Source organism: Cucumis melo, chromosome 11 (assembly GCF_025177605.1).
Source record: "Cucumis melo cultivar AY chromosome 11, USDA_Cmelo_AY_1.0, whole genome shotgun sequence".
In the NCBI taxonomy this organism is placed as follows: domain Eukaryota; kingdom Viridiplantae; phylum Streptophyta; class Magnoliopsida; order Cucurbitales; family Cucurbitaceae; genus Cucumis; species Cucumis melo.
The window spans coordinates 30,799,010-30,824,015 of record NC_066867.1 but is presented as its reverse complement, the minus strand read 5'-3'; the positions used below and the strand labels follow the sequence as shown (position 1 = coordinate 30,824,015).

The window sequence follows — 25,006 nt, the reverse complement described above, 5'->3', positions numbered from 1 at the left end:
TAGTGGAAGCAAATTCTTTGACATATCAAAAAAAAAAAAAAAAAAATTGTAATATATGTGTTTATATCATCATATGAAAAGAAGTGGAAATTAATGTCTTTAATTAGTTTGTGATAAAAGGGGCAATAATAGTAAGATAGTTGAAATTAATTAAGTTTTGACCATTTGCTTAATTGTGTATTAATGATGTGTTTGAACAAAGAATTTAGATAAGCCTTTGTCAATTCATATTATAATTAGGTGAAAATCATAGCTTTGCTTTTTTTTATTTTGTTCATTTTATATATATAGATTCCTTCTCTTATCATATAAAGTATGCTTTTTGTCATTAATGTCAATCTTAATTTCCTTGATTCAAAGTACAACCCCTACTTTTATTATATTAATCTTTTTAATAGTAACTTTGAGGATTCTATTTTTAGTTTTACTTTTTCCCAATTCTTATCCTTTACCTTTGCAAAGTTTTACTATTGATTAATTATAATAGGGACGTTTTTAAAAATAGTAAGAAGATTTATGATAACAGAATTTATATCACTGCAAAAGTAACAAATTTAAAAGTATATAACTCTTTTATAGCTCTTTGTTTCGATATCATTAATCAATAAGCGGAAAAAAGGTGTTATGGTCTGTTTTCTTTTTCTAAATTTTTTTGTCATATGATGCAATTTTTCTTAAAATTAATTCACATAAATTTTATGGGTATTTGTTTTCAAATATAGCAAGAATGTTACAAATAAATTTGTTTTGATAGACAATGGTAAATTATGAAATTTTGTTATGTTTATTCATATTTTCACGAGTTTTGTCATTTAAAATGACTTTCTTTTGTTTAACCATATTATCTTTCTCTCTTTTATGCTAAAATAAACTCCTAAAATCCAACTCAATCTTAAATTTTATTTTTGTGAGCAAATCTTGTGATAAAATTTATTTATATACAGAGAAAACCGTGTAACATTTGAAAATATTAGAACCCAAATAAAATATGAAGACTAAAAATGTAATTTGACCTCGAGATATTTTGTTAAAGATATATATATATATCTTGTATCCGACCATCTAGACAACATTATTTGATTAACTTTAGGTCTATTCAACTTTTTGGATTTGTTATATAAATTCAAAATTGTATGGCTACTTTTCTCTTCATCTTATATATATAGACGCTTTTTTATTTTCTCTATTTTTAATATTATACCATTCAAACAAACCAATGATTTGAGTACACGACCAATAGAAAAGGTTACAAATGCTTTAACAATTGACTACGACGTATAGAGAAAGAAAATTTAAAATCAAATATCTCTTAGTTGACAACATATTTGTATATAAGTTGAACTATGTTCGTTTTTGTAACTATCTTCAAGTTAGCATAACCTAAGATACAATTTACCGTCATTAATGAGTGAAAACATCGAAGACTCAAATCATATTCTTGATCTAACAAATTCCTACATGTCATAGAGAATGAGATTGAAAAGATCAAATCAATCTAATTATTAACTCACCATTTCAAGTATATGAGTGTGACAAACATAATATTTGAATTTGAATATTAACATAATAAATAAAATAATAATGGAAGCCTATATGTTGGGAAAGGGAGAGGAAATAAAATAATTATGATTGATAAAGCAAAAGGTGAAGTCAACGCTTTGACTTAATTTATTTAATGAATCTTTGTTTTTGTTGCTTTCAAAAAGCACATATATACACACATATATATATATATATATATATATATATATATATATATATATATATATATATATATATATATATATATATATATATATATATATATAAGTATTCCTTTTTGGATGAATTATTTATTTATTTTTATATAGTTGAATGAATCTTCTGCTTTTAATTATATATTAAATTTTTATTACAACATTTCATTCCATCATACTAAACTTTTTAGTCTTAAAAGTTATTGTTTCATTCTTAAATTAATCTCAATTTTTATTTATTTATTTTGATATTTAAAATAATACTACTTTTTAAACTTTAAAATCATTCTATTAACGTGCTAAAATCACTTGCAATAATGATAAGTATTATATATATATAGAGATAGACGATCTGATCAAGAGTTAGTAGTAAATCAACCATGTAACTCATTAAGTTAACTCTTTGTATTATATCGTATGGTTTCTCTAATTGACTTATTATGTCTTTTGGTTGAGGTAGATTTAACTTTACAAAACTTGTTGGTTAATGAAATACAATTTTAAGAATTAAAAAGTAGATGAATTATTTTGATCCCTTAAAGAAAAGGAGGAGGAAGAAAGACAAGAATGAATGAGTTATGTGTTATGTTATGTTTGGAAAGATAAAAGAAGAAAAAGAAAGGGAGGAAAGTGGATTGAATTGGACCCAAAACAAAGTCCAATTAAGAAGGATGGAAAAGTTGTCCCAAGGCCAAGGCCAAGGTCGAGAGAGAGAGAGAGAGAGAGAGGGGTGAAGGTTGATGAGTATTAGTATGAGTATGGGGGTGACCGATAGATAAGGATTTTGTAGTTTGTGAGTATCTCAAAGCCCACGTAAAGATATTTTTAAGATAAGAGTAGAAGATGGGGCCCACAGTTGGGAGATTTACACAAAATTCCTTTTTTTTTTTTTTTTTTTTTTTTTTTTTTTTTTAATTTATATATATATATATATATATATATATATATATAATTTATAAGAAAAAGAAAAAAGAAAGAAAGAAAGAAAGAAAGAAAGAAACAAACCCTCAGTTTCTCACGGTGGCTGGGTCCCACTCCCCTTCCCCCACCACTTCCGTTCTTCTCCTTTCACTCGCCTCTCTTCTGCCGCGTGTTCTCACTTTCTCATCAACACACACATTTACTAAGGGGTCCCTCTTCCCATTATAATTTAAAAAAAAAAAAAAATCCTCCTTCCTTTTCTTTTTTCTTTTTCTTTCTTCCTTTTCTTTTTTTCTAAAAAAAATTTGTTTCTTTAATTTTATTTTTATTTTTTAGGAACACTATTTTTTCAGATTTTTTTTCTTCTTGTTTTAGCTTACGAAATCAAACTCAAGAAATTCAATTTTAAGTTTTGTGGTTTTATTCATAAGTGTTTTTGATATGGTTTGAAATATTGAACTCTTATCTCATTTTCTACTATTTTTAACCTAACCCTTTCTATTCACCATTTTTAGGATTCACACTTTTATTTTCCTTTCACTCTACATTATTCAATTATTCTAGCACGGGTAATGAGTTGGTACATCTTAAAATGAATCTATCTACGTGTTCTTCTTATCTCTTCGCCACATAAGAACAAGATTAAAACTTTTTTTTTAAAAAAAGTTATGTTTTAAGGCGAGTTGGAGGAAAAATATGGACTAGCCTAAAGTGATTGGGTCGGTAAGATTTGAACTCGGTTCTATATTCAAGGGTCAACACAACCCAAGAGGCATATATTTAAACATTTAGATTCCACTTCTTAATAGTGAAGGCATACATTGTTTTCCACGTTCTTTGGCTCAAGGTCCTAAAGTAGAGTGATAAATATTCAAAGATAGAGATTTTAGAAGCACATTCAAGGGTTTGTGAAGGATTTTATCTATGGTGGAAGAGAACTCTCCTTTTTTTTTTTTTTTTTCTTTTTCTTCAATTTTTTATTTGATGTTGAAATAGCACTTTTAACTCCATCGCACACAAACCGTAGAGAAATGATATAGGCATTTGGGCAAAAAAGTTATCAACGATTTAAATGAATGCATTTGACACAACCAATACTTAATAAGACTTAACAAAGAACAACTAAACTAAGGGAGATTATTATGTTACAATAATATCATTTTTTATTTAATTTGTTTTATTGAGAACGAAAAATTTTATGAGAGCAAATCATGAAATTTGTTTTAGAAATGAAAAGCAAAATACCTCAATGTAAGCAAACACAAAACAATAACGTAAACAAACACAAAATAATTGAGAGAAAACTCCTGAAGAGTCCAACCAAACTGGAAAATGTTGGCCTTCACCAAGAAATCAAAAAACCCATTGAAAGTAGAGAAAGAAAGTTGAATCGTCGAGCCTAAGTGCTAGATTGCAAACGTGAGTATCAAAATGTGAGTGCCGAAATGTGACATATTGCAAATGCAAAGGGGTTTTTGGTTGAGTGCGCGAGCATAAACGGATTGTGATGGGGTAGGGCAAAATGCCGAAGACAAATGTGTTGGGTAAGGCAAAACGCCTGATGTCATATATAAACCCAGTCGGGTTGACCCAACCCGACAATCCAATCCTTTTTTTTTTTTTTACAATTCTTCATCCCAACCAAACCCAAAATATAATTTAACCTAACTCAACTTTTATAGTTTGGGTTGGGTAGTCCAACTTGATTGAGTTATCGAGTTTTTTGAACACCTCTAGAGTCCATCCAAAATGCACACAAATTTTTTCTTTCCGACACTTTTTGAGTTCTTAGTAATTTATTACATTTCATCTTTTTTAAAATAACTTCTACATTACAGATCATTTTCTTACCACCTAAAACAACCTCAAATGTTTAATGGTAGGACTTAATTATTTAATATACTTTTAAAATAAATGGTAATTTACCTTACTTGAAAACGTTTGAAAATATTTACAAAATATAACAAAATTTTAGATTATATAAATGATAGATATTGATACAGTTTCATCTATATCTATCAACGCATTAACATAAATCTATCGATGCTTAACAATATCTATCATCGATAAAATGCAAAAAATTTGATATATTTTATATAAACGTTAATTTATTTTACTGTATTTGAAAATGGTGAAGATATTTATTTTAAAAAATATCTTTCCAAAAAGAAAATATATTTGAAAAGTATATGTCTTTTTGTTGTTGTTATAAGTGAAAAAGTATAAAAAATATGACTTGTAATCAATAATCAAATCATTAGAATGCAATAACTCCAATAAGGGGACTAAATTAAGAGTAACACCTTAAGGTGAAACCCACTCTAATGTAGCCAATCATACAATGACCAAACAATAAAGTTTTTAATCATAACGATTGATAAGAAAAGAAGAAGAAATTAGAATAATATATATATATATATATTGATATATATGTTAATTTGTTTAGGTATAAGGGTTGTTTATTGCATTTAAGACCACCCTCTCAAATATGTTTTATATAGTTTAAAATTAATTTAATGTCCTATTCTAATATTATTTTTTATACTATCAAAACAAATAACAAAGTTTCAAAAACGGTACGATTATGGGAGTGGGATGGTCACAAATTTACTTTGTTCTTTGTTTTGCCAAACGAGTCATGAGAGGAACATGGAGCATGATGTTCATGAAATTTATTCGTTATGCGTTATGCAATGTGAAAAATAAAAAATGGAAGAAGGAATGTGAATTTGAGCGAGAGAAAGAATCCGGATGAAAGAAAAGAAATGTAGTTACGTAGAGAGGAACGAGAAATGAGAGGAAAAAAACGAGAACTAACAAAACATTAAACCTTTGTACACGTCTTATGGTCAAATGAATAGTTCGACAGATGACTAACGTTAGCAAAAGACCACTTTTGGTTTATTACAAATCTTAAATGCCAAACTTTAGTTAAGCTCTAGACAAATATGAAAAAATCAATATAGTCCAAAAATGATTTAGACATAATTTTGTGTAAACATTTTGAGAATTGAATTTAGGGAAGGAAAAGAAAAGGCCAAAAATCCAAAAAATGAGAGGGTGAGTATGTGGTGGTGCTCATGGGAATCTCATAATTAGCAATTCACATCAACATACTCTCCAATCACGCGTTCAAAAGCGCTTGTTTCTCAACCACAACAAGAATGATTTAATCGATTGATTATGGAGAGAGAAGTAGTAGTAGTAGTAGAAGCAGAAGAAGAAGAAGAAGAAGAAGAAGAAGAAGAAAGTGTAATGTTATCCAAAAAACAAAAAGCGCTTTCTCTGTTAAGAGATTTTGTTTGGTTTCTCAAATTATCTCTCTTTCCTTCCTTCCTAAAGCAAAAACAACCCATTACCCACTACTCTCTCTCTTCTTAATCACAACTCAGAAGAGAGAGAAACGAAACAGAGTGAAACACCCTTCTTTCTTCTTCTTGCCCTAGAAATATGTATTCTGATAAGGACTTTTGCTCAGTGTTTCCGTATTGAATTATTACCTTCTGGGTTTTTGGAGTTATTGCTCTTCTTCAATGTGTATCAACCCAATTTCCCTTTTTTCTCCCCCCTGCATTACCCTTCTCTCTTTTCCCCTTTCTCTGTTTGTTTGAGATTCTTCTGCTTCTTTATCTCTTTTTATTTTTTATTTTTGTTTTTTTTTTCTCTCCTAATTTTGATCTTCTTCTTTGCATGTTGTTCATTGAGAAAAATGGGGATTTGGGTGTTTTGTGTTTTTGAATGAAATGGCATTTTGATGTTCTCTCTTTTGTTTGAGTTGAGAAAGGGGAGAGAGAGGAGTGGAAGCAAAACTGGGGAAAGTGTTATTTTCATTATCTGTCCTGTTTTAGCTCCTTTTTTCTTTTAGCATTTCTCAAAGTTTGTGGGATTTGAGTGGTTTTTTTTTGTTCCTGGAGTTTCAACTTTCTTTCACCCTTTTCTTTTTCTTTTCTTTATTTTTTTTTCCTCTCACGATTTGAGGTTTATTCCTGAAAAGATGCTTGGTGTTTAAGGTTGTTGATAACGTGCTGGTGTTGGTTGTGGACCGGTTTTAGTTCCTCTGTTCCCTTTATCTTCTACTTCAAGCTTTTTCTTTCCTTCTCTCTTTTTTGTGTTTTTATTTGGTTGCCAAGTTGTTCTGTCTTCTAAATCAAACCCCCTTTTACTCTTTGTTATGATTCTTCCCTTTCCCTTCAATTCTTCTGCGTCTTTTTAACTTCCACTTTTCCAGCTTCATTTCCGAGAAATGCATTGTTGTTTCAATTTTCTATTGACATTCTGACCTTGTAGAAACTCTCCTTCCTGTGTTTTTGTTGTAGTCGTAGTAGTTCTTCTTGTTGTTCTTCCTCTTAGTACCTTGAACCTACTCTTTGTTTAGATATCAAGTTAAGTCTCAGAAGTAAGTAGATGGATCGAAGGGATCCGATGGCGTTATCGGGGTCGCAATCGTTTTATATGCAGCGGGGAATTAGCAACTCTGGCTCTGGAACACAGGGTTTGCGTTCCTCTACTAACCCAAATGTGGCATTTCAAACCAACACTGGAGGCAACAATGTTGGATCAGGGTTGCCAATGGACCCTAACTCTGGTATTTCACCCTATGGTGGCAATGTAGGGGCTCAATCTGGTGGAGTGGTTGCCAGCGAGCCCGTGAAACGCAAGCGAGGCCGCCCTCGCAAGTACGGAACTGAAGGGACTGTGTCTTTGGCACTCTCTCCCTCCCCTTCTGCTGTAAATCCTGCCACTGTAGCTTCATCCCCAAAGCGGGGAAGGGGACGGCCTCCCGGCTCTGGAAAGAAGCAACAATTGGCTTCTCTTTGTAAGTTTTTCTTCAATCCTTTTGGCACTCTTACCATAATAACTTTCTTGTACTCAAGGTAATTGTTTGGTTTCACGAAGAAGTTTCTCTCTGTTAGTTGAAAGAGTTCAATGGTGGACTATTTTACTATAATTTAATGGATAAATGTGGCAAAAAGAGGAGTAGGGGGTGGGGTTTTAAAAATATAAATCTATACTGTAGCATTAATAGTATAATTGTTTATCTTGGGAGAATTTAAAAGGTTTGAATATACTTAACTTTTCTTATTTGTTTTAAACAATTTTAGAAAATTGTCTTTCATGAATAATTTCTAAGAATGTTTTTGCATCATAAAGACTAAACTTGTTTTAAATGATACTTTTGTGTTTCTTTTTCCTTTTTAGGTGTACAATCTATTTAGATTACTATACTTCCATTCTTGTTTTATCTTGTCCCTAACTTTCATCTATTTAATTAGTTCTTCAATTATCAAATATTTTATTCTAGGCCTAAGCTTTAAATAAAAAACTATTGTTGGAGTGGTCACCAACTAGAATTTAGTATTGGATAATAATCACTTTTGGTCCATGAACTTTCATGGAGGCAACGATTTAATCCTTGAACTTCAATTTCTAATGATTCGGTCCTACTTTCAACTTTGTAACAATTTACTCCTTGTACTTTGGTATGTAATAATTTAATTCCTGTGGTAAGAAATTCCATTAAATTTAATGTCGAACTTTTTATATTTAATGATTTTGACTTTTTAGCTTATAAATATTTTGAGCTCTTAATTGGTTTATTGATATAATATACCTAAGTAAGAAATCCCAATAAATCTTAACACTGATTTTCACCATGAGAACTATATCAGCATAGGGACAAGTGTTTATTACAAATCGAAGTTTAGAGACTAGAAGTGATTATTAACCTTGAATATTTGTTATAAAACTTACTTGGGTAGATCTGAACATAACATGCTGTGACCATGCTCAATATTTGAAATTTTATTAATAACTATAATAGAAATTTCGTAGATGTCTTAATCTTTTGAACAGATTCCTAAGGTATTTAATTTCCCATAATTTGTAAAGTATCTTGAACAGTTCAATCCTCTCTTGCAGGCTCAACTGAATTGAAAAAAATATTAAATTAATGGGTTCCAATTCGCAGTTTCACTAATATAAAGAATGCATTTTTTTCCTTTTTGTAGGTGAAACACTTTCTGGGTCAGCTGGCATGGGTTTTACTCCACATGTTATCACCATTGGAATAGGAGAAGTATGCTGTTTCCTCGTCTGTCTGTTTCTTTTATTTTCGCACTACATTTTATCTTCTATTAATATCATTATTAAATTATGACAAAATTTCTATAGTTTCATTTGTGAAGTGTGGGAAATTTATACATACACTTCTTCATATGTGTGGGTGTCTATAAATATATATATATATATATATATATATATATATATATATATATATATATATTTGTTTAAATGTTGTTTGGTAGAATATCATATCAAATGAGCCAAAACTAAACACTAATAGTTCAGAATTAAAATGATAATCAATAAAAATGGAGCAATTAAATATTTAGATTTTCATCATATTGTGGAAAGACAGTATTTTCATCAAAATTTGGGAGGTAGCAATTGTTCCAAAAGTAGATGTTTGCTATGAGATACTGGGCATCTTATTTATTTGATCGAGAAACTACATTCGTAGTCAAACCTTGATGTTTATTTGACTATTATGTAGGATGTTGCTGCCAAGATCATGTCATTTTCGCAGCAGGGACCTAGAGTTGTATGCATCTTGTCAGCAAATGGTGCTGTTTCCACTGTTACTCTTCGTCAGCCTTCGACTTCAGGAGGCACAGTTACATACGAGGTTTGTCTATTTTTTTTATGTTATAGATGGATATATGTTCTCACAGGATAACTATCTGACCTCACGTTTACATTTCGTTGTTGATTTTAATATCTTAGCTTGAGATTTGATTCCTACCGTATGAGTATAGCAACTTTTAGCAATTTTAGTCTACTGGATTCTGTAGAACTGACTTGAACTTGTGTCATAACTCTTGAGTTCTGTATCTGAATTTGTTGTTCTGCAGGGGCGTTTTGAGATAATATGTCTGTCGGGCTCATACGCTCTTGGCGAAATTGCTGGTTCTAGGAACCGCACTGGTGGCCTTAGTGTCTCCCTTGCTAGCCCTGATGGGCGCGTTATTGGTGGTGGGGTAGGAGGAGCACTTGTTGCAGCAACCCCGGTTCAGGTAGTTTCTTAGTTTTGGTTGGTTCTGGAGGCTATTGCTTCGCAATGCTTTGTCGAAAACTCAATTCGAAATAAAAACTATTCTATACTATAATCCAATTGCTACATAAGGTCTGAGTTTTACGGTCAGTTGAATCTATGACGTGAAACTTTAGAGTCGTTTCTTTATCAAGGAAAAGACTAATTGAAACATGAATGCATTATTAGGTGATAGTAGGAAGCTTCATGTGGGGTAGTTCAAAATCAAAGTACAAGAAGAGGGAAGCTATTGAAGGTGTAATCGACTCGGATCATCAGTCTGTAGACCATGCAGTTGCAATTGCGAGTGTGCAGCAGAATCAGAATCTGACTCCGACGTCCTCGGTTAGTATGTGGCCATCCTCACAGTCTCTGGACATGCGTAATGCTCACATTGACATCGATCTGATGCGCGGTTGAGAGCGAGCGAGCGAGCGAGTTCAGTTGATTTTTACACAGGGTCTTTGTTAGAGTACTTGTGAAATGTGTAGGGTTGAGTGGGATTGAGTTTGGATTTATGTTGCTGTGGTTAGATCCTGATTGTTGACATTCTAATTTGTAGTTTTATGTTCTTTTGTTTTCCTATGTTGACCAATGAAACATGAATCCAAGTCTGGCTTTGTGAAAATTCTGTCTGATTCAAATCTCACTACTCTTTGTTTCTATATTTATTCCATCCTCCTCTACATTGTTTATATTATTTTGTAGTAAAAAGTAACATATGAAACACAAATAGAAAAAAAATAAACAACTAAAAAAGAAAAATATTTCCGTTGCCGGGAATCGAACCCGGGTCTCCTAGGTGAAAGCCAGATATCCTAACCGCTGGACGACAACGGATTTGTTGTTATTTAGAAATTAATTTATTTTGTTAATCCTAATTTGTTTTTAATATTTAATGAAAAATATCCATTAGAGAAGAGAAAAGGTTGCATTTCTTTATGGGCAATATGAACACATTTTAATGTTCACAAACCTTTATTCAGTTTCTTACGCTATACATTGAGGTTTGTTGTTTATTAGACATCAACAACTGTTAGTGTTCGGACAAACTATTTGACTACGAGTGCACATCAAATACCAACGTTTTTGTTTGTCTTGATAACATGTAGAATGTGTTGTTAATTGGAGTAATCTCTTCTCATCGAATTGTTGAAACTTTGAGAACAAGAAGAAAAAGAATGACGACAACTTTGAGAGTAGATTTTTGTCATGACACTACTACGAAAACAAATTCTCTTGACGTTTTTTCAAAGTCAAGAACCATTGTACTTAAACGTTATTTTTAAAAACGTTCTTTAAGCCATCATCTAGAATATCGAAGCTCACAACTATTAATATATGTTAAGACTATTGAAGTTTGACATTTATTAAATGTCAAGAGTTTCGTTCTTCACATGACGTGTAAAAAAGTAAAGAATAATGTTATTTGATACATGAAAAATGTAAATATATTTTTTTACTTAATATGGAAAAAATGTAAAGAATGTAGGTGTGGTTGACATTGAAAAAAAAAAACCATCAAGTGATGTTTGACTTGATATGTGAAAAATGTTTAGACATTGTATATTTGATACGGAAAAATATATCAAGAATATAGATGTCGTTGACATTTAAATAACGTAAGGTGTGTTTGGAATTTATATTTAAAATTGTAATATGGATAATTACCCATAATACTTTTTCTATTTTGTTCTTGGTCCAACAATCACATAATTATACATATAGATATTCACCAAATACAATTCCAAAATGTAACACTAACAACATTTCAACAATTACCATATGAACTTAACATTTCCAAAACTTTCCATTTATTCAAACATTGTCGAATACAAAACTCTACAACTCCATAAAGGATTTCGAACAATATGAACAAATCTCATAAGAAAATTTTCAAAAAGAATATAATTCAAACAGCTAGCCACACATGTGAATGATTTTAGAACTTCACATCAAGTACGACATTACTTCTACAAAACTACTATCATCCACTCAATATTAACAAAAGTATATATATATATATATATATATATATATATATATATATATATATCATATTCTCCAAATAATAACCATCAAAACTACCTTTGCATGTCAGCATCTATATGAACAAATGAGCAATACTAAAGTCTTTTGTAACCTCCCCTTAGTTTCCTTGGAACGAGAATTCCCTTCGACATAGTTGCAATCTTGAGAGGAGAAGAAAAAAGGAAAACACGTTATCATAAGAAACACCTCCATGTATAATATCCGAATATAATTATCATCTAATATATATATATATATATATATATATATATATATATATATATATACTAGACTTTTACTCTCTAAACAACTTCAAAAATGTCTAAATATCACTTGATTCGGAACACACGAACTAATTACATTTAAACATAAAATTAAGTTATTATGTAAGCATGAGTCGGGACAATAGTGAAAAAAAAAAAACAAAAGAATACATGTGATGTGGAAAAGATTGTTGCGAAACAATCTTTATTAATATTCTTTTGTTCTGAGCCTAACGTAACACATTTGGTCTTTCTCGACTAACACTTCCTAAAATATATGGAAATCAAGTAAAATAACCATATTAGGAATCTTTCTAACGAGAGACACAGTAAGCTTTAGTGTTACAAAAACTTTTAGATTCATCATTGTTTAGATCATATTTTAAAATGAAGTTTTAATTTATGAAGAATGAATATGATTTTATCGACTTGTTGGAGTGGTACAATCTTTAATATTTATCATCTAATCTCTAATATTGGAAAGAGCATAGAACTTTCCATTTTGTTTAGTGTATGAGTTTTCATCACCATGAACATATATTTGTTAATTTTCTAACATTATTCAAATTGGACAAAATTGCTTCGTAAAGAAAAAGAAAAAAGAAATTCCGTTGCCGGGAATCGAACCCGGGTCTCCTGGGTGAAAGCCAGATATCCTAACCGCTGGACGACAACGGAATTCTTTAAAATTACCTATTATATTAATATTCTAATTACTTTTCCTATATACACCTTAATTGATAACCTCTCTTTTGCTTCTTTTTTAATTGATAACCTCTTATCTACATAACTTCTTATATATCTATATATTTATGAAGTTTTTTTGTTTTAAAAGAGAAAAAAGAGAGAGTTTGAGGCTACCATTGAATAGAGGAGGAGAGAGGAGTGGGTTCATAAGACATTATTTATCGCCAAAACTCCATACAGAATGTAGCATTACATTGACAGTACGTCCACTTACTTTCTTCACCAATACATGCCAAATGATGAAGATTACAAAATCATTTACATGTTTCACCATGAAAAACCATTTGTAGAATTTTTTTAGCATCTTGATAGAGAAGCCAAGCTTGAAAGAACACATGATCACTACTGCAGTTTCAAATTACAACATACTATCCGTCCTAGCAGGCAGCCTGCGAAAGAAGTTCATCGGCACCGGTGGCATTCGGTTTCTGAACCTAGGATGCCTCATGACGTAGAAACCAGTTAGAAGGAACAACATCTGGAAAGGTGTTACGTACAACACAAGAGCTGCTACGAAGCAAAAAATTATGTATATGGTTGTTGCACGAGGATCTCTCCAGTTTAAGAGTGCTTGAATTCGTTCTCCTTGTGTTGCCACGTCCCCCATTACAGTTTGAATTCTTCCTGCCAAACTTCTCATCCGATCGTACCTCATTCGAATAATGTCTGGGCTTCGACTTGTTGGGAACAAGTCGAATTCTTCGTCAAGCTCGTCAGGGTTCACTGCCTCTGCCTGAGAGAGTTTTGTATCCATATGTGGAGGGTTCCGAGCACGGTACCGAAAGTTCCAAATTCCTATAACACACATGTAGAGGAAAACTGTGGGCAAGATCAGCTCAGGGAAACAAACTAGCATCAAAAAGAGAAGATGAACAAGCCCTGTAGTAATGGGGTTCTTCCACATGCACACTTCTCCAAACCAATTTCCAACTGCAAGTAATCCTGAAAAAACCCCTACAATCCGGAAGAAGTTGGCCTTGGTTCGTCTCATGCTCCAAAGATGAGAGTCTACATCAGACATGTACTCGACTACCTCCTTCCTGAGAGAAGGCTCTGCTCTGCTAAATCGAGCAGCTACAATATTGACTGCCTGATGTCGAAGCGATTCTTGTTGAGACAACGATAATGGCCTTATGTAATGCATTTTTGGCAATAGGGGCCTTGAATACATAGACATCAAATTCATAACCGATGGGCACAGAAATCTTAGAGCAAGGTGCAGTTCACCCATCTTCTTGACACCAGAAGGGTGAAGGACAAGCAATGGATATACATGTGTATAAATGCGATTGGTTTCAAGTGTTGAAATACGAATTCGAATCTTTCCAATTTTTGTGTCCCTGTTACTGCTGGTTTCACCAATATGGCCATTATCAAAAAGACCAACAGTCAAGACTGTGGAAGGATCAAAAACCTCCCAATGGTACTGCTCATTGAACTTAGGACTTAAATTGTCAATTATTGTTCGAGTTCGAACCCATTTCTGACCATACTTTGCCACACAAAATGTATCAGTTGTGCCCTTTCCATTCCTACTTTTCATTGGATGAAGCCTATCTGCCGCCAGGATGCCAAGCTCCAATATACCTATTGCTGGCTTCCAAAGTTGCTTCAGTGAGGGTCTGAGGTCACTGCTATAGTGAGTCGACTCATCGAGCACGTGGTATCCACCCTCCAGACAAATGCGAAGATGGAGTCTACTATGAAACTTATCCTTATCCTTATCCTTGTCTTTGTTCCCCTCCCCTGCTTCCACGGCATCTGACATAGACTTCATAAGGTTGTACCATCGGCTGCGAATAGGTCGACTATCAGCACGCTTTTCAACAGAATTCAGCGGAATAACAGCCCTCCCTAGCGTTTCATCCTTGTTGGGACCAACATGGTCTTCAACAGAAAGGATCAAATGATCATCGAAGGGTTCAGCAGCAACAAACATTAGATCTTCATTCCAGAAGGCATTCATTGTTTGAGTTTTCACCGCTTTTGTTCTTAGAACTTGGCTGCCAATTTGTACCTTCACATATGCATCTGGGAAACGAGACTTCTCCTGTACAACCAAATCGTGAGCTTCAACAACATTGACACGGACATACCACAATCTAGGTGAATGATAAACTTTGGAGCGAATATATGCTGGGATGACCGAAGTACCATCAGTAGGGGAGATAGCATCAGAATGCCAAGCATCTGGAAAAGCCTCGTCAGCTTGTGTGCCGTACCATACAGCAAGCATTAGCTCTCCCTTTTTCTTTGATCTACTCTTGTCTTCGAGGCGATACCATTCAGGAGCCAATGGACTATCAGGTGGAACTCGAGTAGGAACTTCATGAAGATCAAAGTACAAACGTCCAACATAATCATCCTTTATGTGATCCTTGTCTTTAAGAGTAACTTCCAGAACTGTTGATTGCACATCCGTCCTTGAGAAGGCAAATACCTCATTCCATTCGGGACTTGAATTTTTTTCATAATGCTTTGTAGTTCCCTTAAAGTTCCCTAGTTTCACTTCAACATAAGGATCCAAGCCTCCAGTCAAATCCTTGGTGGGAAGATCACGGGCTTTCACAACTCGAACAAAAAGATAATGCATCTTTTCTACAAGGTCATAGGTATTTGTAGGTCTGTCTCGAAGTGCAAGGCGACCCCCAACAACCATTCCACCACCAAGGTAAGGACTCGTCTCTCTTATTGAATAGTCATTATAATAAAATGATGACCCTGGATATGCCTGAACATTATTTACCACCATTGGATTAGAATTCATACCGTATCCTCCATAGGTCCCAGCTGGTACACTAGCTTGTGGAGTATCTTGTTGAGGCTGCTTCTCATTGGGAAGGTGGTGGAATGTTTGTCTTGATTCAGTTTTGTCGGTAGAAAATAAACTTGCTACAAACTTTGGAAATTTTCGTATTGTTGATTGGTGTTCAGATGTGATTGGAACTGGGAGAGGATCCTTTTCCACAGAAGGTTCCGCTGCAGGAAGTAAATTTGAAAGCTTTAGAGAAGGATCGTTAGTTACATACACCTTAAGGCCAAGTTCTCCTTTTATTCGTGAAAAAATGCCTCGTTTTTCCAACGGATAGTGAAAAACAGCAGCATCAGACTGCGGAACAAATGAGGTCCCAGTAAGACGAACTTTTCCAAGAAAGCAGGGCTTCGAGCTGATGCTTGCTTTATTATAGGTAAAGATAAAGGCCTCCAGAGTAAGGTTAGCCAAATTTTGTGGATCTGATATGTTAAAGTAGAAGCTCTCGTTCCAAACAGGATTGAGATCCTTCTCCTTTGTGGTGGTACGAACTCTTTGACCATCGAAGTGAAGCTCTACAAAAGCATTGGCTGAGCCCTGTCCATCTTTGGGCATAAGATCATGAGCACCCACTACATCAACTGCTAGCTTGAGGTTACCCATTAAACTTCTTTCAAACCACCCGAACGCTGATGAACTGAAATGGCAACCAAAACTGTAGCACCTGCAAATGAAAGTAATATTTGCATCAATACGATATCAAGCACAGTCTATTTTCTTTCCAGTTTTAAATTTTGAGGTTTCCACTAAACTAAGAGAACTATGTGATTCGTAGAACGAAAAGAAAAAGCATCCACAGAATCCAAAACACAGTAGATGATAGAATTAGCATGCCTTGATCTTTCCTGTCATCAGCAATCCATTTTTCTTCCCCATTCATTGAACTTTCAAAACTATAAAAAAAAAATGGGGAAAACAGTCGTCGAGAAAGCAAACCCACTTTGAACCAAAATGAAAACAAAGGCAAAAGGCAGCAAAAAAAAAAAAAAAAAAGCAAAAACAAAGTAATAAAGGTATCAAAGTTAATTAGATTCCAAAGTGAAACAAACAAAAACATATTTAAGTCAGACCCAGAAACAGGAAAAGGATATACAGAATCTTCAAAAAAGAAAGATTAAAAATTCTTACACAGCATCAGGTTTCTTCAAGCACCCATCACAAATTTCCCCCCAACTAAACAAATCAAGAAACTAAACTCCCCAACACACCATATTACTAAAACCCCTCCCGAACACAAACCAACCATCATCTACAATATCCCTCCCAGCTCCAACCCAGGTTCCACAACACAAAATCAACATCCCCATCATCCCATTCCCAAACTTAAACATCTCTACAGGAACAAACCCAAGAAACAAGAAGCATTCCCACAGTCAGTTCTCAAAGAAACTCAGGTAAGAAACAATAAATTCCACAAAAAAAAAAAAAAAAAAACAAAACCAATTTCATTTCCCAGAAAAATTTTCAAACAATTAGAAAGAAGACCACGGGATCTGCTCTTAGACAAGAGTAAAAGACAGAAGAACGCACCTTGAGTATTGTGGTCAGAGAAAAAGAGTGTTGGCGATGGGTTTGTTCAGAGAGTTATGGTGATGGAAGTTTGAGAAAGATTTGAAGGGAAAAAGATGAAAATGAAGTTGAAGGTCATCTGTGTGTTTAGAGGAGGAAGGAAAGGTAGAGAGAGATGTTGAATGGACTCTCAGCCATTTTAATATTCATAGGTCGTTCGTTTTTGTTTTCTTCTCCAAACACGTTTATTCTTCTTTTTAATTATTAAAAATGTTGTTCTTCTTTGTCAATTTGAAATGACGTGGAAACCAACGATTGGTTTAAATTCAATTCCTCAGTGGACTTTCACTCACGGCTGCTTCAAACTAACACCGTTACTAAAACAAACAAATAAATAATAATAATAATAATAATCTACCTTTTCTTTTACTACCAAAAAAAGAAAAAAAAAATGTTACTTAGTTTTTTGTTTTTTATTTTCCCAAATAAAATTAAAAAAATGAATTCTTCTCCTAACCCATTTAAGACCGTTTAAGACAAGGATTATGTATGACTATAATAATCAACTCTGGTCACAGTAAATATTATTTAAAATTTTCAATTGACTAGCGCAAAAATTATTCAAAACCCGATTTGCTAGTCGTTTACAGTTTTATTTATTTTATTCTTTACCACAATGTTTACTCTTTTTTCCTCAAACTAAAATAATCTATATACAAGCACAAACCAACAAAAGTCTTATAGCTCAACTTATTGTTTACCAAAATATACGAACTATTATAATTCAACTTATTGTATATCCCAAACACCCCTTCAAATTATTCTCTAGTCTACTTTTATATAAATGTTTCATATGTATATATATACACACACACACACGTTGACATTTTTTAATATATAATATAATTAACCAATTATTTTAAAAAAATATATCAAAATCTTAAATTTAGGTTTCTATCAATGATCGATAAAATTTTGAGTTTTTGCTAAATTTGAAAAAAAAAATTAACGGTTATGCTATTTACTGTGGTTTTCTTCTATGTATATTATATTTTAAACGACGATTAACATAATTAGTAACGTGAACATAACTCAACTATCCTATAATATGTGTGTTATGTCTAACTTTGTAATCGTTTATCTTATATGTAAGTTTTTTTTTTCTTATATGTAAGTTTGAGACAATTTTCTTTAGGAATTATTTATATAACTCATATATGATGTCTTTTTCTCGAAGATAAAAATAATATAATTTTCTTTTTATGCATATATTTTAGAAAAAAATAGGAAGAAAAAAAAGGGTAAAGTTAAAATAATGTTATTTTAATAATATTAAAAAAATTGTGAGTTTGTTGGGAATGATTTTATTTTTAGTTTTATGTTGTTAGAAATTTTAATTTTATAAATATTTTTTTGGGAAAATATTATTAAAATCCGAATATCTTTTTAAAATTAAAAATAGAAAAAAGGAAAAAAGAAATAAAAATTACAATTAATTTCCCAAAGTAGGGATGAAATGATTTTGACATTAAGCCTAACTTTTCCAATCCAGGCTATGCATATTAGAAATTTTTAAAAGTTATATTATTCCTTTAAATAAGTTTGAATTTAAGAGTTAGTTAAAAGGTCCGATCTATCGTGTTTAAAGGTTTAGATAGTAAAATAAAATGAAAAAAACGATTAGGTTGAACTTAACGGCAATGCTCTCCTTTCCTTTGCCACACACGTATATATTACCATATATGATAATATCTCATTGAGTACAAATTATTTTCATTCGAAGTTTAATTCACTGTTAGAAAATCATAAGGATGATAGCAATCCGATTTTATTTTTTTACCGTCGAATATGTTTATAAAATATAGAGACATTCATTGACATTTCGATAACGTCAGGTTAAGTTATGTTGGTTTTTTTTCGTTGTTATCTCTTGTAAACTTTATTCAAAACTATAAAGACGACTTCGAATCGAATGCTTTTGAGGTTATGTGTGTAAATTATTAATAAGATTAAAATATTAGATGACATGGTGAGTTTGTTTGTTTGTTTCTTTCCTCTTCTTATTTAATTTGTTGGAATCCACAAAAAGACAAAGAACGTTTCATTTCTTTTTCCAACACCATTGATCTTTTAAATTAATTTAGATTTTAATTATTTTTAATGGAAAACTAATGAAAATAAGGTTAATTTTAAATTACAATAAAATAAATCAAATATTTATAAAATACAATAAAATATCATAATTTATTAATTTACAACGAATTATAGATAGGTTCTAAATATATTAAAATTTTTAAAATTGATTATCTTATTAGATAAAAAATTTAATTTAATTTATATCTAACCTAACTTTAAATTTAAAATTTATATTAATCTACTTTTTACCTATAAAATGTCTAATAAAACGTATTCGCTATTAGACTCGAAGTTAAATTTTACATATGATATAACAATTAATATTGAACGTTTTATTTATATATATGCGAGTGATTTCTATTGGATATTAATTTGGAATCATACAAATCCACAGACCCAAAATAATACACATTAATTTAATTAAATTCCAGAGATCATATATAGAAACCAATATAATTTTGGAGTTTCATGGCCCAAACTTTGAAATAATCTTGTATGGATCATAAGTTTGTTGATGGAGCTTCTTTCCATGACCCAATGAAAAAAAGACATTTTAAAGTTAACTTTTTTTAAACCAATTTCTTACGTCATCTCACGGTTAAATTTCCATAATATAAGAAGTGTGCACGGTGGCCTAACTACTCGATATCCATTCTAATCATAAAAATATAATCTTTTTAAAATGAACGATAAATGATACCGCCGCAATGGCATTTGTCATAGTAAAATAGAACATGTCATCCAAATAAACTCTAACCTTGTAAATCAATGAGTAAGTACGAATGAGATTAGTAACAAAAGAAATATGATAGATTCTAAGCACATCTTAAACTCATACCGAAAACACAAAAATACTTAAACAAATAAACTTGCAAGCTTGGGCTAACTTGGGCTAACCAACTTCTAACAACAACAATAATTCTTTCTATAAAAGAGAAACAAATCACCTTAAAAAGATCGATCCAAAATAAAAAAAATTTACACATAAAAGACGTAAAGTATCCGAAAGAAAGCTATCAAGAGGCCCAAAAGTGTCACCAAAGGTCAAATATTTCAATAGTCTACTTTCAATAACAACAAAACTACACTGCTACATTGATCTTAAATTCATATATAAAAAAAATTGAAGACTTTTCATAATCTAAAAAAATGCGACTGTAAGGTGTAATCTAATTGTTATTGGCTTTGCTTTGATTTTCCCAATATTCCTTTTCCCAAGTTTGAACTTGATTTAAGGCATTTAATTTCTTCTCCCGTAACTCATCCAGAACCGTCCGATCATAAGGTGGCAAATCGCACGGCTCTCTTTCACTCGGTGACTTCTCCAACGAATCCTCCAAAAATTTCTTATGCAACCCCTCGACGGCGCCGGTCATCGTCTCCGGCGTCAACTCGACAGCACCGGGGGGCACCGTTGGCCGGAATTTAAGAAGCTTACTGTATTCATTTAGTAAATGGTACATGTAATCATACACTAATTCCATCTTTAGATTCTCTTGTAAATATTTGCTCCCTTCTTCTCCTATTGCTTCTGCCTGTGATCATTTTAACAAACATTACAGTATATATAATCAATGAATATTAAAGAAAGAAAAGAGATGATAGATAGATAGATAGATAGATGAGGAAGAAGAATTAATTAAGGACCTGAATGGTGTTATTGTTACCCCATTGGACAGCAAATTTAAGTGAAGAACATTTGGATTGGTCATTGATGGGCCAAAAGTGTTGCAGAGGAATCATCCCTCTTATGAAGAAATCATAGAATCTTGGTTTCATATATAATGTCATTGAGTCACATGCCATTATATACTTCTCACTCACTGACCATGCCCATCCTTCTATGTATATTTTATACCTATATATATATACACTTCCTTTAGTACTATATAAATGTATAATTGATCATGGGATAAAATAAAATATATATGAATTATATCTATCTACCTGTGGGTGCATTGATCTTCTAGATTTGATTGCTTGTACCCTTCTTTGGCTTCTTTATCCCAATCCTTCATACCACAATTAGTTTTTAATATGAATTCATATATAAGCATTAAATTTTCCCATAGTTGAGTTATGATCTTTTATTTATTTTTAAATTTTAAACAAAATTTTCAAAATTTAATTACATTATACCACTTTTATTAAACACAATCTTAATCTTAACACAGTGTTGCTTAATTAATATTATTTAAAAAAGAATAACAAGAATTTATGTTTTAAAAGATATATATTATTGCATATAATAAGAATATCAAAACTTTGTCAACATCTCAAATTCAATATTAATACATACTACAAACAAGATATGAACCAATAACCTTTTCATTATCAATGATTTAATATTAATGAGAAATCTCTAACTTATTAGAAATGAAAGACGGCGTGGTTAGACATATAATTGAATTTGTTTTTTGTACAAGTTAGTAAGGTAAGATGATAATTAAATTTAGGTTAATCGACAAATTAAGTCGATCGTTATTGAGAAATCTCAACTATTTAAATTAAAATGTCTAATCATCAACTTCTTGTTCAATAAGAGTACGTATTATATGTCGATTGAGTTATACTTTAATTCTCAAGAAATTACCTGAACATATAGGAGAGTATCCCAATTTTGTTCTCGAGTGGGATTACATTTGAGGAGGTCTCTTCTAGAAGGATCAACATGTGGGTTACCTTTCCAATAAGCCAAAGGCACCCTATCCTTCCACTTGATCCTCTTGTTTCCTTCTTTTATATCTTCCAATACCATTCTCCAAGGTTTTATGTTTATTTCACCCCTTAATCAAATAATAAACTTAACAATTTAATTAAACATTCAATGCAGCACTCTTCATAACTCTTCTTCATTGTTCTTATATAATATAATACCTACCCCTTATTCTACTCATTGTGTTTTTGAGAAAAGAAAAACAAAGATGATAGTTTGACATTTTGTTTTAAGATTGAAAAAAAAAAAAACAATTGTATTAATTGCCTAATAAGTTTGTTTGTTTTTGTTAAGTACTTTAAATAACATTCCTTAAGTTTTAAGAAAACCCTATATTTACTTTACCTAACTTAGTTGAATTTCACTAAAATAGACTCTTAAACGTAAGCAAAAGGTTTGAAAATTTTCCCATTGTCCAACTTGTATAAAAAAACAATGTTTTGAAACTACTTTGGCATCTTTTTCTAACAAAAGAAAAAAGAAAAAATTTGCTTTGGTCCACGTTCTTCCCATTTCAATTCATTTTGGTTTTTATACTTTTAAAATCTTCATTTTAGTTTAAGGTCATTCTAATCTTAATACCTTTAAAAAGTAAAGGAAAAAAAAAAAAAAAGAGGATCCAAAATAACCGTTTATTAAAAACAAAACTTACAAATCATATTATATACGTATACCATTGAAAAGTAGATGTTTTTTTTTTTCAAAAATAGAAAAAACTAATAAACTACAAAACAAAATCACTGAAAAACAAAATTTATTATACTTTGAGTGTAAATATTTTATCAAGTGTTCTAATTTTGACAATTTTCTTTAAAAAAAGAAGGGAAATTATCAAAAATAAAAAAGATAGATAAAATACTTACAACATATAACAAAATTTCTGATTTTATCAATCTATTAATAGATTGTGATATGTTTCTATCAATCATTGATAGACAAAGATCATTATCTATTTTAATTTATTTTATTGCAAATGTGGAAAACATAATTATATATATGAAGGAAAGATTTGAAACTCTAATGATAATAAAATAGAAGTGGAAACAAAATTAATGGAAGAAAAAAGAGAGAGAAGATAATGGAAAAGAGAAAAGAATTTACCATCCCCAAAAGGACCAATCAGGGAAAACAATATCCAAACTCGACTCATCGGAGCAATAACGGAGCAACGGAGGCGGGCCACTCATTGCATTCCAAAAGTCATTAGATCGGACGACTGGCCGATCGTCGCAGTCAAACATCAGTTCAACATCCGGCAATTTCTTAGGGTACCATCTCGCAAGTTGCAAAATCCCCCACATTGTGAACACATCTCTGGTCTGGATCGAACCTCTATATTTCTCCACGTACACCCGCCCCTCCAGGATCACAAGTCGGAAATGGGCCGTTCTACGCGCCCGTTCTACCATTCCTCTTGTTATTCCCCTTCTCCTCCATGGCCGTAGATCTTCCTGGATCCAACGGAAGTGCGCTGGACACGTGTTGTTTGTTGAACCGGCTGCATTTGACCTTTTGTTCCTAACCCCTTCTCCCTCCGGCGGCCAATATATTGGCTTTTTCCCACAACAAATAATTAAATATATCTTTTATTTATTTTTTTCGTTTTAAATATATTGCTTTTATGTTTTTTAATATTTTTTTTTTACTTTAAATATTTTATTTCTTTTATTAAATAAACTACTCTATATATTTTAATAATAATTTGAAGATTACAAGTAAGTCCAATTTTGGGAGACAAATTAAATTGAATCAATTTGATAACTAAGGAGTTTTGAATTCTAAGATTTTTCCCTTTTGATGCATTATTAGCATCTTTTAAGATTTTCCCTTTTGAATGAAGTTGATATATAAGGTAGATGACATATAGGGAATTGATATATACAACATAAGAATGATTGTAAATAATTATAATAACAACTCAGGAATATATATATATATATATATATATATATATTTATTTATTTATTCATCAAATTAAAATAGAATGATATTATCTAAGCTTAACAAATATTGTTTGATCTAATTCTATCTTGCATATTATATATCTAAAGGAGAAAAAGAGTGAAAACATACCGGCGTAATCCAGCCGTGACGAACGAAGAAGGCGAGGAGAAGGAAGAGGAAGATCAAGAAGAGAAAGGAAGCAACGGTTTTGAAGGAAGGGTTGTTCTTGGACGAACGCCATCGTGGAGCTTGAACAAAGGAAGAAGAAGAAGAAGAAGAAGAAGAAGAAGAAGAAGAAGAATGATAGCAGAAGATTTGGTGGAGATTTTTAGCAGAGAAACGTTTCATTTTTGTTGTTTGAAGTATATGAACTACAAAATTTGTAGAGAGAAAGTAGAGAGAATGAATTTTGGTATGGAAATTAATAGAAAGAAGTAAAGTACTGAAAAAAGTAAAATAAATAATAAAGGGAAGGAGTAGGGTTGAAATTGTGATTTAAAAGGCTAAATCACGTTTTAATGTCTCTATCCGTAATTTTGTGTGCATTGACTGACTTCTCAACAGTCTTCCTTATATCAACTTATAGTTCTTCGCCAAATTATTTAATATGTGAACTCTACTACTACTCTATACTTCACCCTTTTTCTTACGCTAAACTATATCCCTTCTCCCATCTTCCACCCCTTCTTCTTCTTCTTCTTCTTCTTCTTAATTCTTCTTTGTTCACATGAGAAACCATCCATCTTTTAAAATTATAAAGTTGGTTAAGTTACAAATCTAGAAAGTTTTATGGAGTGTTGAGTTGGTTAATATAGGTTATGATATTGCATAGACACCATAACAAAGTGTGGGAAAGATGATGAATAATGAAACACTCCAAGCTATGAATTTTGTGTTCATTAGTTTAGGAGCTTTCAATTTTTTTGTTCTCTTATCATTTTGTTGTCTACGGTGGAGAAAGTGAGTTTGGGATATTTTCATCCGAAACATTTTTATATATAATTTATATTATTTACAACATAATTAAAATTATAGGCTAATTAAAAGCTATATTTGTTATTAAATTTATAAAATTAAATTGAAAAAGGAAGAATAATATAT

The 25,006-nt window shown here is 31.6% G+C and overlaps 3 protein-coding genes and 2 non-coding genes across 5 annotated transcripts; 1 reads left to right on the top strand and 4 right to left on the bottom strand.

Moving 5' to 3' along the window:
- Positions 1-5,759: 5,759 nt before the first annotated feature.
- LOC103497728 (AT-hook motif nuclear-localized protein 9-like) lies at positions 5,760-10,375 on the top strand. The gene is made up of 5 exons (XM_008460034.3): positions 5,760-7,473; positions 8,666-8,733; positions 9,211-9,342; positions 9,569-9,730; positions 9,937-10,375. Exons 1-5 carry the CDS (start codon positions 7,062-7,064, stop codon positions 10,165-10,167), a joined length of 1,005 nt encoding a protein of 334 aa, XP_008458256.2. The 5' UTR covers positions 5,760-7,061; the 3' UTR covers positions 10,168-10,375.
- Positions 10,376-10,515: 140 nt separating this feature from the next.
- Positions 10,516-10,587, bottom strand: TRNAE-UUC (transfer RNA glutamic acid (anticodon UUC)). The gene has a single exon. It is a non-coding gene; the product is annotated as a tRNA-Glu (tRNA).
- Positions 10,588-12,647: 2,060 nt separating this feature from the next.
- Positions 12,648-12,719, bottom strand: TRNAE-UUC (transfer RNA glutamic acid (anticodon UUC)). The gene has a single exon. It is a non-coding gene; the product is annotated as a tRNA-Glu (tRNA).
- Positions 12,720-12,927: 208 nt separating this feature from the next.
- LOC103497726 (FT-interacting protein 3-like) lies at positions 12,928-17,340 on the bottom strand. The gene is made up of 2 exons (XM_008460032.3): positions 17,131-17,340; positions 12,928-16,264 (listed from the first exon to the last, which is right to left on the bottom strand). Exon 2 carries the CDS (start codon positions 16,201-16,203, stop codon positions 13,147-13,149), a length of 3,057 nt encoding a protein of 1,018 aa, XP_008458254.2. The 5' UTR covers positions 16,204-16,264; positions 17,131-17,340; the 3' UTR covers positions 12,928-13,146.
- Positions 17,341-20,278: 2,938 nt separating this feature from the next.
- Positions 20,279-24,365, bottom strand: LOC103497725 (uncharacterized). Its single transcript, XM_051091963.1, has 6 exons — positions 24,035-24,365; positions 23,063-23,514; positions 21,839-22,031; positions 21,193-21,257; positions 20,893-21,103; positions 20,279-20,780 (listed from the first exon to the last, which is right to left on the bottom strand). The coding sequence occupies exons 1-6, from the start codon at positions 24,251-24,253 to the stop codon at positions 20,415-20,417; spliced, it is 1,506 nt and encodes a 501-aa protein (XP_050947920.1). The 5' UTR covers positions 24,254-24,365; the 3' UTR covers positions 20,279-20,414.
- Positions 24,366-25,006: the final 641 nt, after the last annotated feature.

What these genes read in the sequence shown, in the direction of transcription:
- LOC103497726 (XM_008460032.3), bottom strand. Translation starts at nt 16,203, where the DNA reads ATGGGTAACCTCAAGCTAGCAGTTGATGTAGTGGGTGCTCATGATCTT.
- LOC103497725 (XM_051091963.1), bottom strand. Translation starts at nt 24,253, where the DNA reads ATGAAACGTTTCTCTGCTAAAAATCTCCACCAAATCTTCTGCTATCAT. An exon ending in GTCACGGCTGGATTACGCCG is followed by an intron (nt 23,515 to 24,034) that starts GTATGTTTTCAC and finishes TGTGGGAAAAAG; the next exon opens with CCAATATATTGGCCGCCGGA. An exon ending in GTAACAATAACACCATTCAG is followed by an intron (nt 20,781 to 20,892) that starts GTCCTTAATTAA and finishes AAATGATCACAG; the next exon opens with GCAGAAGCAATAGGAGAAGA.
- LOC103497728 (XM_008460034.3), top strand. Translation starts at nt 7,062, where the DNA reads ATGGATCGAAGGGATCCGATGGCGTTATCGGGGTCGCAATCGTTTTAT. An exon ending in GCAACAATTGGCTTCTCTTT is followed by an intron (nt 7,474 to 8,665) that starts GTAAGTTTTTCT and finishes TCCTTTTTGTAG; the next exon opens with GTGAAACACTTTCTGGGTCA. An exon ending in TTGCAGCAACCCCGGTTCAG is followed by an intron (nt 9,731 to 9,936) that starts GTAGTTTCTTAG and finishes ATGCATTATTAG; the next exon opens with GTGATAGTAGGAAGCTTCAT.